General features: G+C 41.2%; 1 protein-coding gene across 4 annotated transcripts in view; it reads left to right on the top strand.

Annotated features, from left to right (window-relative positions):
* The first annotated feature begins 980 nt into the window (after positions 1-980).
* ESR2 (estrogen receptor 2) overlaps positions 981-18,012 on the top strand; it is a 72,250-nt gene continuing 55,218 nt past the window's right edge. For 3 of the 4 annotated variants that reach the window (XM_078333158.1, XM_035258621.3, XM_035258620.3), the window contains exons 1-4: positions 981-1,226; positions 1,671-1,875; positions 8,397-8,848; positions 12,632-12,804. In XM_078333158.1, coding sequence (XP_078189284.1) covers positions 8,487-8,848; positions 12,632-12,804 — 535 coding nt within the window. In that variant the 5' untranslated portion in view covers positions 981-1,226; positions 1,671-1,875; positions 8,397-8,486. 4 annotated transcript variants of the gene reach the window in all.

The following is an 18,012-nucleotide window of genomic DNA, read 5'->3' as shown; positions in this document are numbered from 1 at the left end:
TTATCTCACTGAGCTGGTATGAGGATTAAATGAGATGCTGTGCAGGTGCTTAGCACATAGTTAGGTATGATGTTGATACTGATAGATGTGTTTTCTTCACCCTCACCCATCTTTGCCTGTTGGCTCATGGTTGAAATTCCTTCACGATGGTTTCCATTTCCAGAGATATCTTGTTAACAAGTATACACCACCAAACGAAGTTGATTTTTTAACCCATCATTTAACATTTTCTCCATAAGGTGGCAAGGAGAAGGGAGTATATGGGGACTGGGTACCTTGAGAGACCCCAAGACGGGACAGAGAGGCTGAGATTGGCATGTTGTCTGCTGCAGTTGCTTGCCAGTGACACACTCTTCCTGTCCAAACTAACTTCTCTGCCTCAAGGAAAGACTGCCTTTCAACCGGAGAGAAACCAGAACTCACAGCTTTAATGAAAATTGGACTTGGAGTGGGGCAGTGGAGACTTTTCACAGCCACTGTTTAGCTGAAGAAGCAGGTGCTTCTCCATCTTTGGAGCCTGTCTTCACTACCTGTGGACCTCATCCTTATCAACCCAGAACCCTCTCTCTATTTTGGCTAAACACCGAACAACTGAGGCTGGCCCTGTAAAATGTTCCCTCCAAATGCCCCCTTGGTTTTCCTCTATTAAAGATCTGGATCACAACCCTCAAAAACCACGTCCCTTATGCCACCTGAGTAGATGGTTTGATGATTAATTAGGCACAGATGTGACACGAGTCTCACAATGGCCCGTGGGTCACATGATACTTTCCTTTTCCTTTTCATCATCGTCAGCTGCCCTAAAGCCAGTTGAGCCTGTGGTCCTAGTCTCACAACCTGGGGGTCCTGGGGTGTGTGAGGGGAACACCCCATTAAGCTCGGGGAACTGGGGCTGCCACCAGGGGGCGCGAGGGTCCCTCATCTGAGGAGGGAGTGGGCAGGCGCCTCCAGGGGAGAAGGGCACCGCAGCCGGAAGCACAGGTCTTCGCGGTGCCACTTCCACCAAGTGAGTTCGAGGAAGTACCTGGGATCTTTGATATAACGCCAAAGGCCTTTCCAGAGAGCTCTTGAAGAGCTGAGAACCCAAGCCTTCCACCTCTAGTTCACGGCTTTGCCACTCTAGGACCCGAGGTTACGTTTGCTGCTGGGGATCTGACAAACCCAAAGCCTCTCTGGTTTCACCACTGGATCCTTAGAATCGGACTTCTGTACTGAATGGCACCCATGTAAGTCAGGGGAGTCAGGAGCTGGGGACGTGATCATCGAAGTATGGTCCCCAGACTGGCTGTATCAATGTCAGCATCTCCCAGGACCTGGTTGGAAATGCATGTTCTCGGGCTACTCCAAAACCCTTAATATGAGACTGGGGCTGCGGGGAGCGCCATCTGTGCGCCACTGTCCTTGTGGGTGGACCAGGAGGCGGCTCAAGGGTGCTCCCACTTCGGGGTCACGCGCGGCGCCGGGTGCTCCTGAGACCGCCGGGCTCCTCTGTGGTCACGTGGGCTTAGGCACTACTCCCCTCTACCGTCCTCTCGGTCTTTAAAAGAAAAAAGGGGCTTATCGTTAAGTCGCTGGTGATCTTTTCAGTTTCTCCAGCCGCTGGCTTTTCGGATACTCACTCCCCCGCCCGGAGGCAGCTGCGGGAAATAACTGCCTCTTGAAACTTGCAGGGCAGAGAGCAGGCGGCGAGCGCTGGGCTGGGAAGGGACCACCCGAGCTGCGACGGGCCCCAGGGCTGGCGCTCGGAGCCGGGGCTGCACGAGGAGCGCTCGCTTTCAACAGGTGGCCGCGGGGCGCGTGCCGGGAGGCCCCTACTGCGGGAAAAGCACGTGTCCGCATTTTAGAGACTGCAAGGCCGGTGTGTTTATCCGCAAGGTAAGCGCCCTTTCGCTCAAGGTGTGATTTCTCATTTTGTTTGAAATCCTGCGATGAGAAACCAGTCATGTTGAGAACAATAAAAGACCAAAAAAAAAAAAATCACCAAAACCAACTGTATTGCAAGCTGCCGGAAAGATGGAAAATACTTTTGATCATGCTTTGATCAAATGTCTCTATTCAAGATACCGGCAAGTTAACTTATTTAGTTTGTGCTTGTGAGCTCTGGATTGATTTTGCTAATATGAATGTCTGGGAAAAAAATTGCTTTTTCTCTGGTTTTCCTCGGTGGATTTCCCCAGTGTAGATGAAATGACTGTTGAACACACTTTCTGATTGAAGTTTGAGGACCTGGGAAGATGTACATGTCTCAAACAGATGATAGGGGTTTTTTAATGTATTGGCATTCCTCAGCCATGTCAGCAAGCTGAGTTCCTCCTTTCCTGGGCTAAGCGCTATCTGGTATCCTTTATTTGCTGAAGAGGGGTCCAACTACTGCCCTCTAACCCCCTCCGTGTTATTCTTATTGGAAGGGTAATATTAAGTCAAGTAAATGTCATTTTTGTGAAAAATAAAACTTCGAATGGACTTCTATTGAGGAAGATAAGGTCGATTTAATTTTACTTGCTGTTTAAAAAGCAGAATTGTGTTTTGGTGTGGTAGGCAACACTTGGGAGGAAAGAGTTTGCCTTATTTTGTTATATTTCTAGTATTTACATGGGCATTCCATTAGAAAGTTTTCCTTTTGCTGTAAGTTTCATAACTCAGTGTCTAGTTTCCTCTGTGTGAGGGGAAAGATGTTTAAAAAGTGAACATGTGAAAGGAAAGGTTTTTCTGAGAGTGTTGTGAAAAGCAAATGTACTATGACTATGAAAACATGCTTCACATTTTCAACTATTTTTTTCTGAAGAAAATCAATATATTTTGGCATAAGTTCTAGAAGAAGGAAACTGTAAGGATCTGTTCATCAATAGGCATTAGAGCATACACCTTAGGATTGCATTTTACGTTCAAGTCTTTTTTTTTAGATGAATTTCTTGAACATTCTCATTTCAAAAGCTATCAGATGCTTGTAGCACTTAAGTTTTGCTCAAGACAGAAGTCTCTGAAATCAATTAACATGTTTAGGACACATTTCATAGTGTTCTGAGGGATGTGAATAAATCTAATCACCATTTACACTTCTCAAAATGTATTTATAATTCAGAAAAGGTGAATTTAGTAGTAAATTCAACTTATAACCATTTAATTAACATTTAATAGATATTGATATGGTCACTCTTAAAAATAAGACATTGACATTTTCTATAAATGATTCAACATGTAATGATTCAAAATACATCTTGTGATAATTTTAGGTGATGTTTTGAATCATTTTGTAGAACATGAATATGAATAAAATATAAAATACTGAAGGCTGAACTTGAAGTGTTTACTAGTAAATTTTTGATAATACATCTAGAACCCTTGAGAATTGTATGCTTGAACATTAGATTTCATAATTCAGGTGTCCAGCATTTTGTTTTACATGTAATAGTACTTTTAAATAATTAGGCTACTGCAGTGTAACTTGCATACAGTAAAATTTAGCCTCTGTAAGTGTACCTCTGTGAATTCTGACAGATGCAGTTATATAACCAGCACCACAGACAAGACACGAAACAGCTCCATCGCCCCAAAAGTCCCCCATGTACCTCTTTGTAGTCAACCCTCTCCACCTACCCCACTGCCCCTGAAAATCACTGATCTGTTTGCTGATTATGTAATTTTGCTCTTTTTTTTTTCCAAAATGTTATACCACAAGTTTTGCTCTTTAGTATGTTTTTACTTATGCATATTTTCCTTTCTTCACTTTTCTTGAAAGAAAAACCTGTTCTTCTGTTTTTATAGGCTGAGTCTGTGGTATTTTTGTTTGAATTCTAGTACCTTGGGATAAATTAAGGCAAAGACAATGCTATTTGCAAATGGGAAACTAGAGACTTGAGCTAAGTGTTAAATTCATATTGGTCTAACAGATTTAGTTCTTAGCAGATTTAGATTCTATTGCGGTTTAAGCCTTTGGTTATGGTATATTATCATTGGTTATCCTGAATTGAAATAGGCTATTAAAAGTTGTTATTTATATCATATTAATAGCACCATTCTGTTCCAATCTTTGAAATTTAAAACTTATTTCTGTATTTGAAAAAACTACTTTCATTATACCTCAGATTAAGAAAGCTACACCTGAAATTGCATATTATCAAATAGTGAGAAGCAAAAGAGGGATTGAAAACAACAACTTGAAGACATTTAAAATGCAGAGTGATTACGATTGCTCAGGGTAAAATATTTATCTTCATAGGAGCTTAGGTATGTACCCAACTTACTTGTAGATGTCAGGATTTTTAAATTTCTGTGCTCATGCCTTGAAGTCTAGATTTTCCTGCAGGGTGCAGATGCAAAATCTTTTGTAAACTAATAGTTTTTCTTGTTTAATACAGTATTTAATTCACTATACAGTTAGGAGCCTGTTATTGGTAGTTATTTCTAATATATATATGTGTGTGTCTATATATACACATATAAAGTAGATGTCTTTTTCCTTTTTCTTTCATTCTGTGAAAAACAGTCTCAGCTGGGTATGGTGGCTCATATCTATAATCCCAGCACTTTGGTAGGCTGAGGCAGGTGGATCACAAGGTCAGGAATTCGAGACCAGCCTGGCCAACATGGTAAAACCCCATCTCTACTAAAGATACAAAAAATTAGCTGGGTATGATGGTGCACTGTAACCTCAGCTACTTGGGAGGCTGAGCAGGAAAATTGCTTGAACCTGGGAGGTGAAGGTTGCAGTGAGCCTAGATTGTGCCGTTGCACTCCAGCCTGGACAACAGGATGAGACTCTGTCTCAAAAAAAAAAAAAGGAAAACAGTCTGTGTTTTAAATATGTAACTTACCTTGCATACCCAGTTACAGTGGTAGTAACTAGGATATGCAGAGTGGCAAGTTTATGAGGAACTAGTTGGCCTTTCTAGCTGGAATTAAGACAGGTCTTGAAAATGAAGGACTTTTAGTGGAGAATCTTTGTGTGGGTGTACTTGACAGAGGGCAGGAGAGTTAGGGTGACCTGGAAAAACACTGCTGGACTTGTATATGTTTCCTCAAAGCCAGACTGCAGCATTTTGTTGGTAAATTGTTTTGTGTTCTGTCAAACCCAGGGTTGGAAGGAGGTGTAGTGCATTCAGCCTAACTTTGGATTGGCCATGTTATCTTGCATCTCTTCACTCAGAATTCTCTCTAACCCTGTCCCAAATGAATATTTGAATTTGGTTCAGTTTCTGCAGAGCATTGTCTGTGGCTGTTGTGGGTATTGGGGAGGAGCAGAAACTTGCTATCAAGAGAAAAGACAGATGAACTCTCTCCCATGCCTGCCTTTGAGGCTTTGTCCTCTTACCCTATTCAAGCCCTCAAAACTATTTCCTATCTAAATAAGCACCAATTGGTTACTAGGATAATTAGCTTTTCCTCATTTTGGAAGGAAACAGGGTTTCTTGATATGCATGTTCTTAAGAATTACATGCAAAACAGTTTTTTTTTTTTTTTTTTTAGACTTGCTCTTTCACCAAAGTGCTAGGCTGGAGTAGGGCAATCTCGGCTCACTGCAAAAGTCTCAATATTTTGTTTTGAAAGAGTATATTGAAAGAGGCCAGGAGTTCGAGACCAGTCTGGGTAACACGGTGAGACTTGATCTCTACAAAAATTAAAATATTAGCTGTGCATGATGGTGCATGCCTCCGCCTCCTGGCTTCATGCAATTCCCCTGCCTCGGCCTCCCAAGTAGCTGGGACTACAGGCATGCACCACCATGCCCAGCTAATTTTTGTATTTTAGTAGAGATGGGGTTTCACTATGTTGGCCAGGATGGTCTTGATCTCTTGACTTCATGATCTGCCCGCCTCAACCTCCCAAAGTGCTGGGATTACAGGCGTGAGCTACCTCGCCCAGCCACCAAACAGTTTTTAGTGATGAGTTCTGTGGTGATTTTGGAGTGTTTTATCTTCCTAATTAATATTAAATTGATTAAAAGTCTCAATATTTTGTTTTGAAAGAATATATTTAAAAAGGCTGGGTGTGGTGGCTCATGCCTATAATCTCAGCAATTTGGGAGGCCTAGGTGTGTGGATCACTTGAGGCCAGGAATTTGAGACCAGCCTAGCCAAATATTGAAACCCTGTCTCTACTAAGAATACAAAAATTAGCTGGGCATGGTGGCTCATGCTGGTAATCCCAGCTACTCAGGGGGCTGAGAATTGCTTGAACCTGGGCAGAGGTTACAGTGAACTGAGATCGTGCCACTGCACTCCAGCCTGGACAGCAAAGTAAGACTCTATCTCAAAAAAATTTTTTTAAAAGGGATACATTTAAAGATAATAACTGGCCAGGTGTGGTGGCTAAGGCCTGTGATCTCAGCACTTTGAGAGGCCAAGATGGGAGGACTGCTTAAGGCCAGGAGTTCAAGACCAGTCTTGAACTGGTAACACAGTGAGACTGGATCTCTATAAAAATTTAAAAATTAGCTGTGCATGATGGTGCATGCCTTTAGTCCCAGCTATTGGGGAGCAGAGTTTGGAGGAGCCCTTGAGCCCAGGAGGTCAAGGCTGCAGTGGGCCATGATCTTGCCACTATACGCCAGCCTGGGTTACAGAACAAGACCATGTCTCAAAAAAAAAAAAAAAAAAAAGGCTAATAGTCGCCTAACAGCTACTTACACACATCAAGGATTCTTGTTGCTTAAGAAATCTTTTTAAATTTTTACCATGAAATTCCTTCTAGTTTCTACTTTGTGAGTGTGAAGTTTTTACTTCTATAGGGCACATAAATGTGAGATGATTGAACTGAATGCTTGGGAAAGTGTGATGGGCAGGTGGAAGAGGAACAGGGATGAGCTATCAGAGTCTTCCTACTCTGCAAGCTTGAGAATATGGGATCAGGAATATGTGGCATTTTGTCCGCACACACAGTGTTGTCAGGCTCCCAGCTATCTGGAATCTAGGGGTGATGGATTTCTGTAGAACAGAAACCAAAAAGTAAAATTAGGAGGCAGAAATCTTCAAGGTGGCCAAAAGACATTGTAACTTGTCTGGAAATTCCAACCAACACTATATGTGTATCCAATGACATACCAATAGTCTGGCACATACCATAGTCTGTGTAATAATACCTTACAGAATCCTTTCACAGACATTATCTCATTTCATTCTCAGAGCACTGTGAAAAGGCACAGCCCCAAATTGGTACCTGTTTCTACTGAAAATGTGGCAGAGCTCAGGGAGTTTGTGGATTTGTCTAAGACTGCCTGGCTTTCAGGCAGAGCTAGGGCTACAGCGAATGTTCTGCTTTGGCCACTGATAGAAATATATATAAGAACAGGCTTGATGGTGGCTGACCTCTTATTAACTAGATTTATAGGTGCCTTGATAAAAATAAGTCTAGTCTTTTTGGAGTGTCTTTCTGCCATTTCTAGGGCCAACCTTTTTCTTCTTGACAGAATGACTGTCAATATTTGGAATTTTTAATATTTTTGTTTTAGTTCAAGAGCCATAATATGTTCCCCAGCTGGTACAGTAGAACACCATGCATAATCCCATGTGTACAAAAAGCTTTATGGCTGAATTCAGATGTGACTTGAGAGGGCCAAACACAGGTGTGTGTGCTGGGGGAATGAGAGAAATCTCTAAACAGAACACAAGGGCTGCTCACCACCCAGGATGGGGACCAACTATTTTAGGTTATGGTCACTAATTAAAGAAAATTGACATGTAAATAAATAATTTTTAGAATCAGGATACTGGGTACTGGTTCTTTGGTTGCCCAGGTGAAATTCCATGCCAGGCACAACAATTAAACTCTTTAGAGACCATTTTTTCCTGTTGTACCAGACATTGTGGTTACTGAGGCCACATCTGGATATTTAAACGATGTATTGGGAAACTCTCTACCCTACGATGTTAAAGAAATTCCATCTTTTGGGGAGTCTTTCCTTTGACCAGTTTATATCTCTGTTTTAGAGTAGGACTACTCACCCAGAATGGATTTGTTTATTCATTTTTCTAGACCTCTGGGGGAAAGACCCCTCTTTTTGCTACCTGTTCTCCTGTCTCACAGACTGTTAAAATGCTTTAAGTTCATCACTCCTTTCCCTTTTTATGGCTTTGTTTAGGAAGAAAAACTCTGCATTGGCTACCAAGTTCCTGATTATTTAAGGCCACTGACAGATAGTTGTCATGTGAATCTGATCTAAAATATGTCCAAACAAAAAGCACCTAGCCTCTTAATGACTCTCCAGAAGTCAGTTCTGGAGAACTGAGAGTTTCATGCTCACATTTCAACTCTTATGAGGTTCATATTTTCATATATATATTTCTCAGGATGTATTTTTAATCTCATACAAGTGTATTTTTTTTTGAGTAAAAATGTTTAAATTTTCGTAGTTACACCTATAGCTCTAACTTGGCAATGTCTTCTGTTTTTCTTTACAGTCATTAAACTTACCCAAGAATCTTTGACGACATTATAATGCCCTTTGTGCCTCTTCTCGCGAGGTGTTATCCTAGCTGTTATCTCAAGACATGGATATAAAAAACTCACCATCCAGCCTTAATTCTCCTTCTTCCTACAATTTTGGTCAATCCATCTTACCCTTGGAGCACGGCCCTATATACATACCTTCCTCCTATGTAGAGAGCCACCATGAATATCCGGCCATGACATTCTATAGCCCTGCTGTGATGAATTACAGCATTCCCAGCAGTGTTACTAACTTGGAAGAGGGGCCTGGTCGGCAGATCACAAGCCCAAATATGCTGTGGTCAACACCTGGCCACCTTTCTCCTTTAGCTGTCCATCACCAGTTATCACATCTGTATGCAGAACCTCAAAAGAGTCCCTGGTGTGAAGCAAGATCACTAGAACATACCTTACCTGTAAGCAGGTAAGTCCAGTCTTTATTCTGAATTATAGTTCCTGGGCATTTCTCAAATCACTTATGGTTTAGTGAGAAGAAAATACCATGCTAGACAAGGTCTTTATTAATTACATAGTTTACTTAGAGCACCCAAAACATAGAATGCCTTGTTCTATTCTGATCTAGTTCTCATTAAAAAGTGGTATGTATACATCAATGTTGTAGGGAGAATTTGCTATTGAGACTATTGTCTTTATACAGTAAAGACTGAACTTAAGTCACTCTTTTTTTTGGAGGTAGGGTCTCACTCTGTCACTCAGGCTGGAGTACAGTGATGCAATCTCAGCTTACTGCAACCTCCACCTCCTGGGTTCAAGCAATTCTCGTGCCTCAGCCTCCAGAGTAGCTGGGATGACAGGCATGCACCACTATGCCTGGCTCATTTTTTTGTATTTTTAGTAGAGACAGGGTTTCACCATGTTGGCCAGGCTGGTCTTAAACTCCTGACCTCAAATGATCCTCCCACCTTGGCCTTCCAAAGTGCTGGGATTACAGGCATGAGCCACTGCACCTGGTCTGAACTTAACTCACTCTTTTTTTTTTTTTTTTTTTTTTTTTTTTTAAAATAAGAGACGGGGTTTCACCGTCTTGGCCAGGCTGGTCTTGAACTCCTGACCTCTTGATCCACCCACCTCGGCCTCCCAAAGTGCTGGGATTACAGGCGTGAGCCACCATGCCTGGCCTTTTTTTTTTTTTTTTGAGACAGAGTCTTGTTCTGTTGTCAGGCACCAGGCTGGAGTGCAGTGGTGCAATCTCGGCTCACTGCAATCTCTGCCTCCTGGATTCAAGCAATTCTCCTGCCTCAGCCTTCCGAGTAGCTGGGATTACAGGCACATGCCACCACACCCAGCTAATTTTTGTATTTTTTTTAGTAGAGACTGGTTTTCACCATGTTGGCCAGGATGGTCTTGATCTCTTGATCTGGTGATCCGCCTGCCTCAGCCTCCCAAAGCGCTGGGATTACAGGCGTAAACCACCACACCTTGCTTAAGCTCACTCTTAATGGAGTTATTTGGATTTGAAAAATGAGTTTTTACTTTGTTTTGGAGTCTTCTTAAATAGTGAAATCCCAATTTAGTGTTCATGACAAATTGTTTCCAGGATAAAAGTAACTGTGGCAGTATTACGACTTAAATGAAATTCTAGACATGCAAAGCTTGAAAACACAGACAATTGATATAAGCTTTTTAACCCTGAACTAAAACAATACCATTATTTAAAGATCGGTGGAAACTATTGAAATATAGGCTTCAGTTGACATTTCCTGAAGTTAAAAATGCCAGGTGTGGTGGCTCACACCTGTAATCCCAGCACTTTGGGAGTCTGAGGTGGGAGGATCACTTGAGGTTGGGAGTTCGAGACCAGCCTGATCAACATGGAGAAACCCCATCTCTACTAAAAATAGAAAATTAGCTGGGCATGGCAGGGTGTGGTGGCTCACACCTGTAACCCCAGTTCTTTCGGAGGGGAGGTAGGCAGATCAGGAGGTCGGGAGATGGAGACCATCCTGGCTAACATGGTGAAACTGTCTTTACTAAAAATGCAAAAAATTAGCCAGGTGTGGTGGCGGGTGCCTGTAGTCTGAGCTACTTGGGAGGCTGAGGCAGGAGAATTGCTTGAACCCAGGAGACAGAGGTTGCACTGAGCCGAGTCGTGCCACTGCACTCCAGCCTCGTGACAAAGTAAGACTCTGTCTCAAAAAAAAAAAAAAAAAAGTTGGGCATGGTGGCGCATGCCTGTAATCCCAGCTACTTGGGAGGCTGAGGCAGGAGAATTGCTTGAACTTGGAGCGGAGGTTGTGATGAGCTGAGATTGTGCCATTGCACTCCAGCCTGGGCAACAGGAGTGAAACTCTGTCTTACAAAAGAAGATATGTGTATTCTTTAAATGCAAGGTAACATTATGGATTATTTCCATTTAATTTGTAATATTTCTAATGATAATCATAGGTACGAAGGGAAGGGATGGTATTATGAGAAAGGAGACGGGGAGATAAACATCTAAGTGAAACTACTAAGGGCATACTGGATATTGAAATTCGTTACTTTCAAATATTGTCATAAAACTTTGAGAAAGCAACATTGTACCATAAATTTTACTTGTCTTCTTTTGTTTTACTCTTAAAGCAGTAAAAGAAGAGAATATAAACATTGTGGATAACTTTTTTAAAGTAATTTTTTTTCTTCTGTAAAAGTAGATATTTTGTTTCTCAGCTTGAATTCTAATCAAATAATGCTAATTTTTGAGAAAATTAAGCCCCATGATATGATTACCTTCATTTATAGATCAATAATACATTTACTATTCCCTTCCCAAAAGAGCCATGCCCTTGCAACATCAGGAACCAGCCACATATGTTTTGGGTTCTTCCTGGGGCTCCCTTGCTAGACTCTCTGTTCCTTTACGGACCTCTTTCCCCTGGTCCAGCATCGAGCCTCTGCTTCCTTCCAGGCCTTTCCAGGCCAGGTACTTGCTTGCTCTCTCCCTTCTTTTCTCTTTTTTTTCTCTCTCTCTCTTCTCTTCCCCGTTTTTCTTCTCTCCCATTGATCTCAAGGTAACTTAAAGTCCATTTGTTACTTAAAGTTATTTTTATTTTTTTGAGACAGAGTCTCGCTTTATCGTCCAGGGTGGAGTGGCGCATATCTGGGCTCACTGCAACCTGCACCTCCTGGGTTCAAGCAATTCTCCTGCCTCAGCCTCACAAGTAGCTGGGATTACAGGTGTGTGCCACCATGCCCAGCTAATTTTTGTATTTTTAGTAGAGATGGGGTTTCCCCTTGTTGACCAAGCTGGTCTCGAACTCCTGGCCTCAGGTGATCCGCCCACCTTGGCCTCCCAACATGCTTGGATTACAGGTTTGTACCATCGCACCCGACCTTAAAGTTATTTTAAATCCAGACCTTTAGCTGAAATTGCAGAGTGCAAGATGTTCTCCATTTAAGTGGGACCCTCAAATGTCTGAAGGGCTGCTTAGCAATGCTATTGGGAATTACTGATATTTGGAAGTGTCTATATGCTTCCAGACTCATCCATGCAGCATTTGTGAACTCTAGTAACTACAGAAGACCAATGCATATCCTGCCTATGGTTCAGATCTGTGGGTAAGATTTGATCTGGCCACTCCTTTCATTACACTTAAAGATGCACCCCCTACCCCATGGCTATGACAGGTCTTCTGCAGTGACAAATGCTCAGCATCACATGGATGGGCATAAACTCACTTTCAAACATCAGTCATTCCCCACAGCGTGGCTTTTTGTAGCTATGATACCAGTATCAAAAGTTTTTCTCTAAGGCTGGGCACGGTGGCTCACTCCTATTATCCCAACACTTTGGGAGGCCAAGGCGGGTGGATCACGAGGTCAAGAGATCAAGACCATCCTGGTCAACATGGTGACCCTCTCTCTACTAAATTATACAAAAATTATCTGGGCATGGTGGCGCACATCTCTAGTCCTAGCTACTCGGGAGGCTGAGGCAGGAGAATTGTTTGAACCCAGGAGGCGGAGGTTGCAGTGAGCCAAGATCGCGCCATTGCACTCCAGCCTGGGTAACGAGCAAAACTCCATCTCAAAAAAAAAAAAAAAAAAAAAAAATTTTTCTCTGTCAGATTTCCTGGAATATATTTACCATGAACCCTGGAGGAAAAAGAGATTAAATTAGGCAATGTTCATGCTATTTTTTTTTTCCTAGAAGGCCCTTCCTTTCCCTTTTATTCTCTGTTCAATGGATATTTTCTTTGCTCCCTAGAGAGACACTGAAAAGGAAAGTTAGTGGGAACCATTGTGCCAGCCCTGTTACTGGTCCAAGTTCAAAGAGGGATGCTCACTTCTGTGCAGTCTGCAGCGATTACGCATCGGGATATCACTATGGAGTCTGGTCGTGTGAAGGATGTAAGGCCTTTTTTAAAAGAAGCATTCAAGGTAAAAGAGAATTGTTAACTGCTTGTTTACTTTCCTACTTTTGCTTTCAAACAATTTTGCAGAGATGACTTGGCAGAAATGTCACTGTTGGCCTGTTTGGCACACAAAGTATTTGATGAACAGTTCAGAGGATCATGTGCATCTGGGAGTGGTTTGGGTGGTAAAGGGGAGTTGCAGATTTCTACCCCAGAAACCCAAGATTATACAGCCAATTCAAAGGGGTCTTACCCTTCCTTCTTCACCCACATGGGTGTTGGATAGAAGACATCGAGTTACAACCTTGGGAAGATGTCTCTTGGAAAAACATGTGCTCACAAGGAGTTGCAAAGATGTTTCTTTCTTTTACTTAAATGTAATATACCACATGCTTAGCAGTCATGATGGTGGGCTGGCTCCTGAGGAAGAGAGAATAAACACATTTTATGGAAATGGTCAGAAATCGGGAATTCAACTGCAGTGGACTTTGAGAATTGATCTAGACACATTTCTTCCCCTGGGTTAGAAGGGGTCTCAGTTCACAATCCCCTTGTTTTCTGGGCTGAGTTTAGACTATTTCCCTGACTTTGTCTAAATTCCTTCTGGATTTTTAAAAAATCAACTTATTGAGGAAAAGAATTAAACTCTGTAAAATATTTGAAGAGATTTATTCTGAGCCAAATATGAGTGACAAATGGCCCATAACACAGCCCTCAGGAGAGCTGAGAACATGTGCCCAAGGTGGTCAGGCCACACTTGGTCTCATACATTTTAGGGAGACATAAGGCATTAATCAATGCATGCAAGATAACATTGATTCAGTTTGGAAAGGCAGAACAGCTGAAAGCAGGGGCTTCCAAGTCATAAGTGATTCAAATACTTTCTGATTTGCAATTGGTTGAAAGAATTATTATCAATAGGAAGGAATGGCTGGGTTACAATAAGGGATTGTGGAGACCAAGGTTTTATCACGCAGATGAAGCCTCCAGGTAGCAGGCTTCAGAGAGAATAGATTGTAAATGTTTCTTATGGGATTTAAAGAGTCTGTTCTGTCAGTGATTCCAAAACGGAGAAGGGTAAAATGAACCATGTCTGACTCCCCCTTCCCATCATGGCCTAAACTTATTTTTCACATTAACTTTGGAATGCCCTTGGCCAAGAGGAGGGGCCCATTCAGATGGTTGAAGGGTGGGCCTTAGAATTTTATTTTTTGGTTTATAAAACTTCTAGTTGCTCACCCCTGGTTTCAAGGCCAGGCAGCCCATCTCCCTGCACATGTCCTTGCTACACACTCTCCCTTGACAGCCCTGATTTGCTGAAGTCACTTTCCTGCTTACTCTTGTTTTCTCTTTTTGCCATATAACTTCTCCCTCAATAGCCCCCTCCCAGGTAACACCCTATGTTTCCATCTGAAAGCTCCCTTCCTTTTTCTATCAGAGCCTTAGCGCTTTTGTTCTTTACGTCTGAGGGAATTCATAGTGAGTAAATGGCAAATGGCAATTTACTAAATTAACTCACCCTTTGATAACTCTAGATGAAGAGGACATTTTACCTCAGGCAGAGAGACACTGATAAAATTCAGGACGTGGTGAGGAGTGAAATGTTGGTAGATAGAGTCACCTTCCTACCTGTGCCCTGAAATTCACCCTGTGTGGATGACATTTGTCTTGGATTTGATGCTTAACTAGCTCCATGACTTCACCTCCCAGCCTTTTCCTCCTCTGTGAAATGGAGATACTCAGAGGGATTTTCTAAAGATGAAGTGAGGTTGATTATATGAAAACATATTCAGTGCTCAAATATTTTGTTCGATAACTCTAACAGTAGATTATAAGGCCAAGTCTTGTTCCCTACTATATGATAAGAACAATCTAGATTTTCTGAAATTTTGAACTGAACTCTTGATATGATGACTATTTTCTATGTTACTGAGGTTTTAGAATTTTATCCCTTAAGAACATTTTGACCAATTATTACTAACCATATCTTTTAAAAAAGAGACCCTTTTTTTTTTTTGCTGTTGGGGAAACATCTGTCTGCTTGAAACATCTTTGACTGTTAAGACTATAGCTGATAGCAATTGAAAGTAAATTCCCTCTGCTTCTCTGTGGTGTTTCTTCCTTCCTGCTGCATCAGATAGGAACGTTAAATTCTAAATGTGCAAAGAGGAAAGAGTTAAAGCTCTTACAGTTGTTTAGCGCTTAAATGATCCTTTCTTTGCATGCTTCCTGCCTTTGATAGAAGTGCATTGTAGTAACTGAAAGTGGCCACTCATTTTTAAAATTGTCTCAAATAGGCCAGGATCGTACAGTATTCACTTGAGAAATTCCTTGCATTTAACATTCTTTTGTTTATATAATTTTAAACTTGTCTTGTATCTCAGGCATGTGTCTGTCCCCTTCGCTGTACAAGTGCACTGGAAGCTGTGTTGTGCTTGCTGTTCCATTGATGCTCTGTTGGCTTCTTCACACAATGAGTTGCTGTCAGAGTAATAAGTGCTGTTGTTTCTCTCCTGGGTTATGGAGCACAGAGGAAGGGAGGACATAGGGAGAGTGACCTCATCATTTCTTCTGATCCAGATGAAGGCGTGGCTTGTTTTTCAAGCTTACCCTTTACGTTTTATTGTCTTTCCTATTGGTGTTCATTTAACAAATATTTATTGAGCACTGTACCAGGCTCTACGGATACAGTGGTGAACAAGACAGTACATTATAAATTCTGTGAGGGCAAGGATTTTCGTCCATTTTGTTCACTAGTGGCACTCAACAATTCCTTGAATGGCAATGTTTCAAAATTAATTGAGTTCCTACACAGAGTTCTGTACCCTTTTTAACTTAATATCATTTTGTAAGCATTTCTGTTGTTAAATTTCCAAACAACTTTTTCAAAACTGTGTAATAATCTATCTTATGATCAGATTTAATTGAACTCTTTATTGTTAAAGACCTTATCAGTTATTTTCATTGTTTTAAATAATGCTATGGTTAATTTATTTGTTCATGAAGCTTTGAAAAAATCTTTAATAGTTTCTCTGGATACACTTTTAGAACGAATCTGTAGGGTCAGAGTGTATTAACGTTTAAAGTTCTTGACTGATGTTTTCAAGTGTTCAAGTCTCAAGAAGGTTGTACAGACTTGCTCTTCTACCAGCAGTGTGAGTGTCGCTTTTACCAGCCTCTTGGTAGCACTGACTCTTATCATCAAAAAGAAAAACACCTTTCTATGTTGATAGGTCATGTATGGTATCTTTTGGTTTTTAATTTGCTTCTCTTTATTAGTGAGGTAAATGTTTTCCCATAAATCTATCTGCCATTTGTATTTTCTTGTTTTTCTTCTTTATTCAGAACTTTTGCCCATTTTTCTGTCAGGTTCTCACATTTTCCTGATAAATTATTGTGTGCTTTATATGTTACCATATCAACCTTTTATTACATGTATGACAAATATTTTTTCTACTTGATTCTGATGTTGACATGCAGAAATATTTAATCTTTAAATAGTCAAATATCACTAACTTTGACAGTTTTGTATATAGTTTTTAAATCAAAAAAGGTCATTTCATACCCAGGCATTATATAAACTTTGCCTATATTTTGTCATTTAATAGTTTGTTTTTACATTTTATCATTTAATTCAAAAGGAATTTATTTTGGCATACTGAATGAAATAAGAATCAAATGGATTTGTCTCAATAATTTTCTCCACATTATTTTACTGAATACATTTATTTTTCATTGATTTAAAATATGAGAGCTGGCCGGGCGTGGTGGCTCAAGCCTGTAATCCCAGCACTTTGGGAGGCCGAGGCGGGTGGATCACGAGGTCATGATATCGAGACCATCCTGGTCAACATGGTGAAACCCCATCTCTACTAAAAATACAAAAAATTAGCTGGGCACGGTGGCGCGTGCCTGTAATCCCTGCTACTCAGGAGGCTGAGGCGGGAGAATGGTTTGAACCCAGGAGGGGGAGGTTGCGGTGAGCCGAGATCGTGCCATTGCACTCCAGCCTGGGTAACGAGCGAAACTCCATCTCAAAAAGAAAAAAAAAAAAAAAAAAAAAATGAGAGCCAATTTTTTAAAAGATGAGTTTGAGATACAATTTGCATACAATAAAATTTACCTATATTAATTTTGTGGGTTTATGAGTTTTGAAAATATATGTAGTCATGCAACCACCACCATAATTAAGATATGGATGTTATTATCACCCCTAAAATTTGCTCATGTCCATTGCAACCAGTTTCTCCTGAATTTCCCAGGCCCTGGGAATCATTGGTTTGTTTCCTTTTTTTTTTTTTTTTTTGAGACGGAGCCTTGCCTAGCTTGGAGTGCGGTGGCTGATCTTGGCTCACTGCAATCTCCGCCTCCTAGATTTAAGCGATTCTTTTCCTTCAGCCTCCCGTGTAGCTGGGACTACAGGCATGTACCACCACACCTGGCTAATTTTTTGTATTTTTAGTAGAGATGGGGTTTCACCATGTTATCCAGGATGGTCTCCATCTGACCTCATGATCCACCCACCTCGGTCTCCCAGAGTGCTGGGATTACAGGTGTGAGCCACTGTGTCCACCCCACTGGTCTGTTTTCTGTCACTCTAGTTTTGCCTTTTTGAGAATGCCATATTGTATTTGTATTTGGCTTTTTATTTATCATAATGCTTTTGAGATTTATCTGTGTTGTTGCATGTATCAGTAGTTCATTCCTTTTTGTTGCTGAGTAATATTGCAATGTATAGATCTATCACTGTTTATTCATTCATTTGGGTTGTTTAAAGTTTTGTGCTATTTTGAATAAACTGTTACAAGCATTCATGCATATCTCTCTGTGCAGACATATGTTTTTGTTTCTCTTGGGTACCTAAGTATAAAATTTCTAGTTGTGTGATAAGTGTATGTTTATAAGATTGTTTTCCAATGTGGCTGGATGACTTTGCATTTTCCCAATTTTAGTATATGTGCTGCTGAAGCGAGCACGACTTTGCATTCTTGACAACAATGTGTGAGAGAGTTCCCGTTGCTTTACATCTTTGCCAAAACTGGATATTGTCAGTCTTTTTTTTTTTTTTTTGAGATGGAGTTTCGCTCTTGTTACCCAGGCTGGAGTGCAATGGCGCGATCTCGGCTCACTGCAACCTCCGCCTCCTGGGTTCAGGTAATTCTCCCGCCTCAGCCTCCTGAGTAGTGGGGATTACAGGCACGCACCACCATGCCCAGCTAATTTTTTGTATTTT

Source organism: Callithrix jacchus, chromosome 8 (genome assembly GCF_049354715.1).
Source record: "Callithrix jacchus isolate 240 chromosome 8, calJac240_pri, whole genome shotgun sequence".
Taxonomy (NCBI): Eukaryota; Metazoa; Chordata; class Mammalia; order Primates; family Cebidae; genus Callithrix; species Callithrix jacchus.
This window is presented reverse-complemented; position numbering and strand designations above follow the sequence as displayed.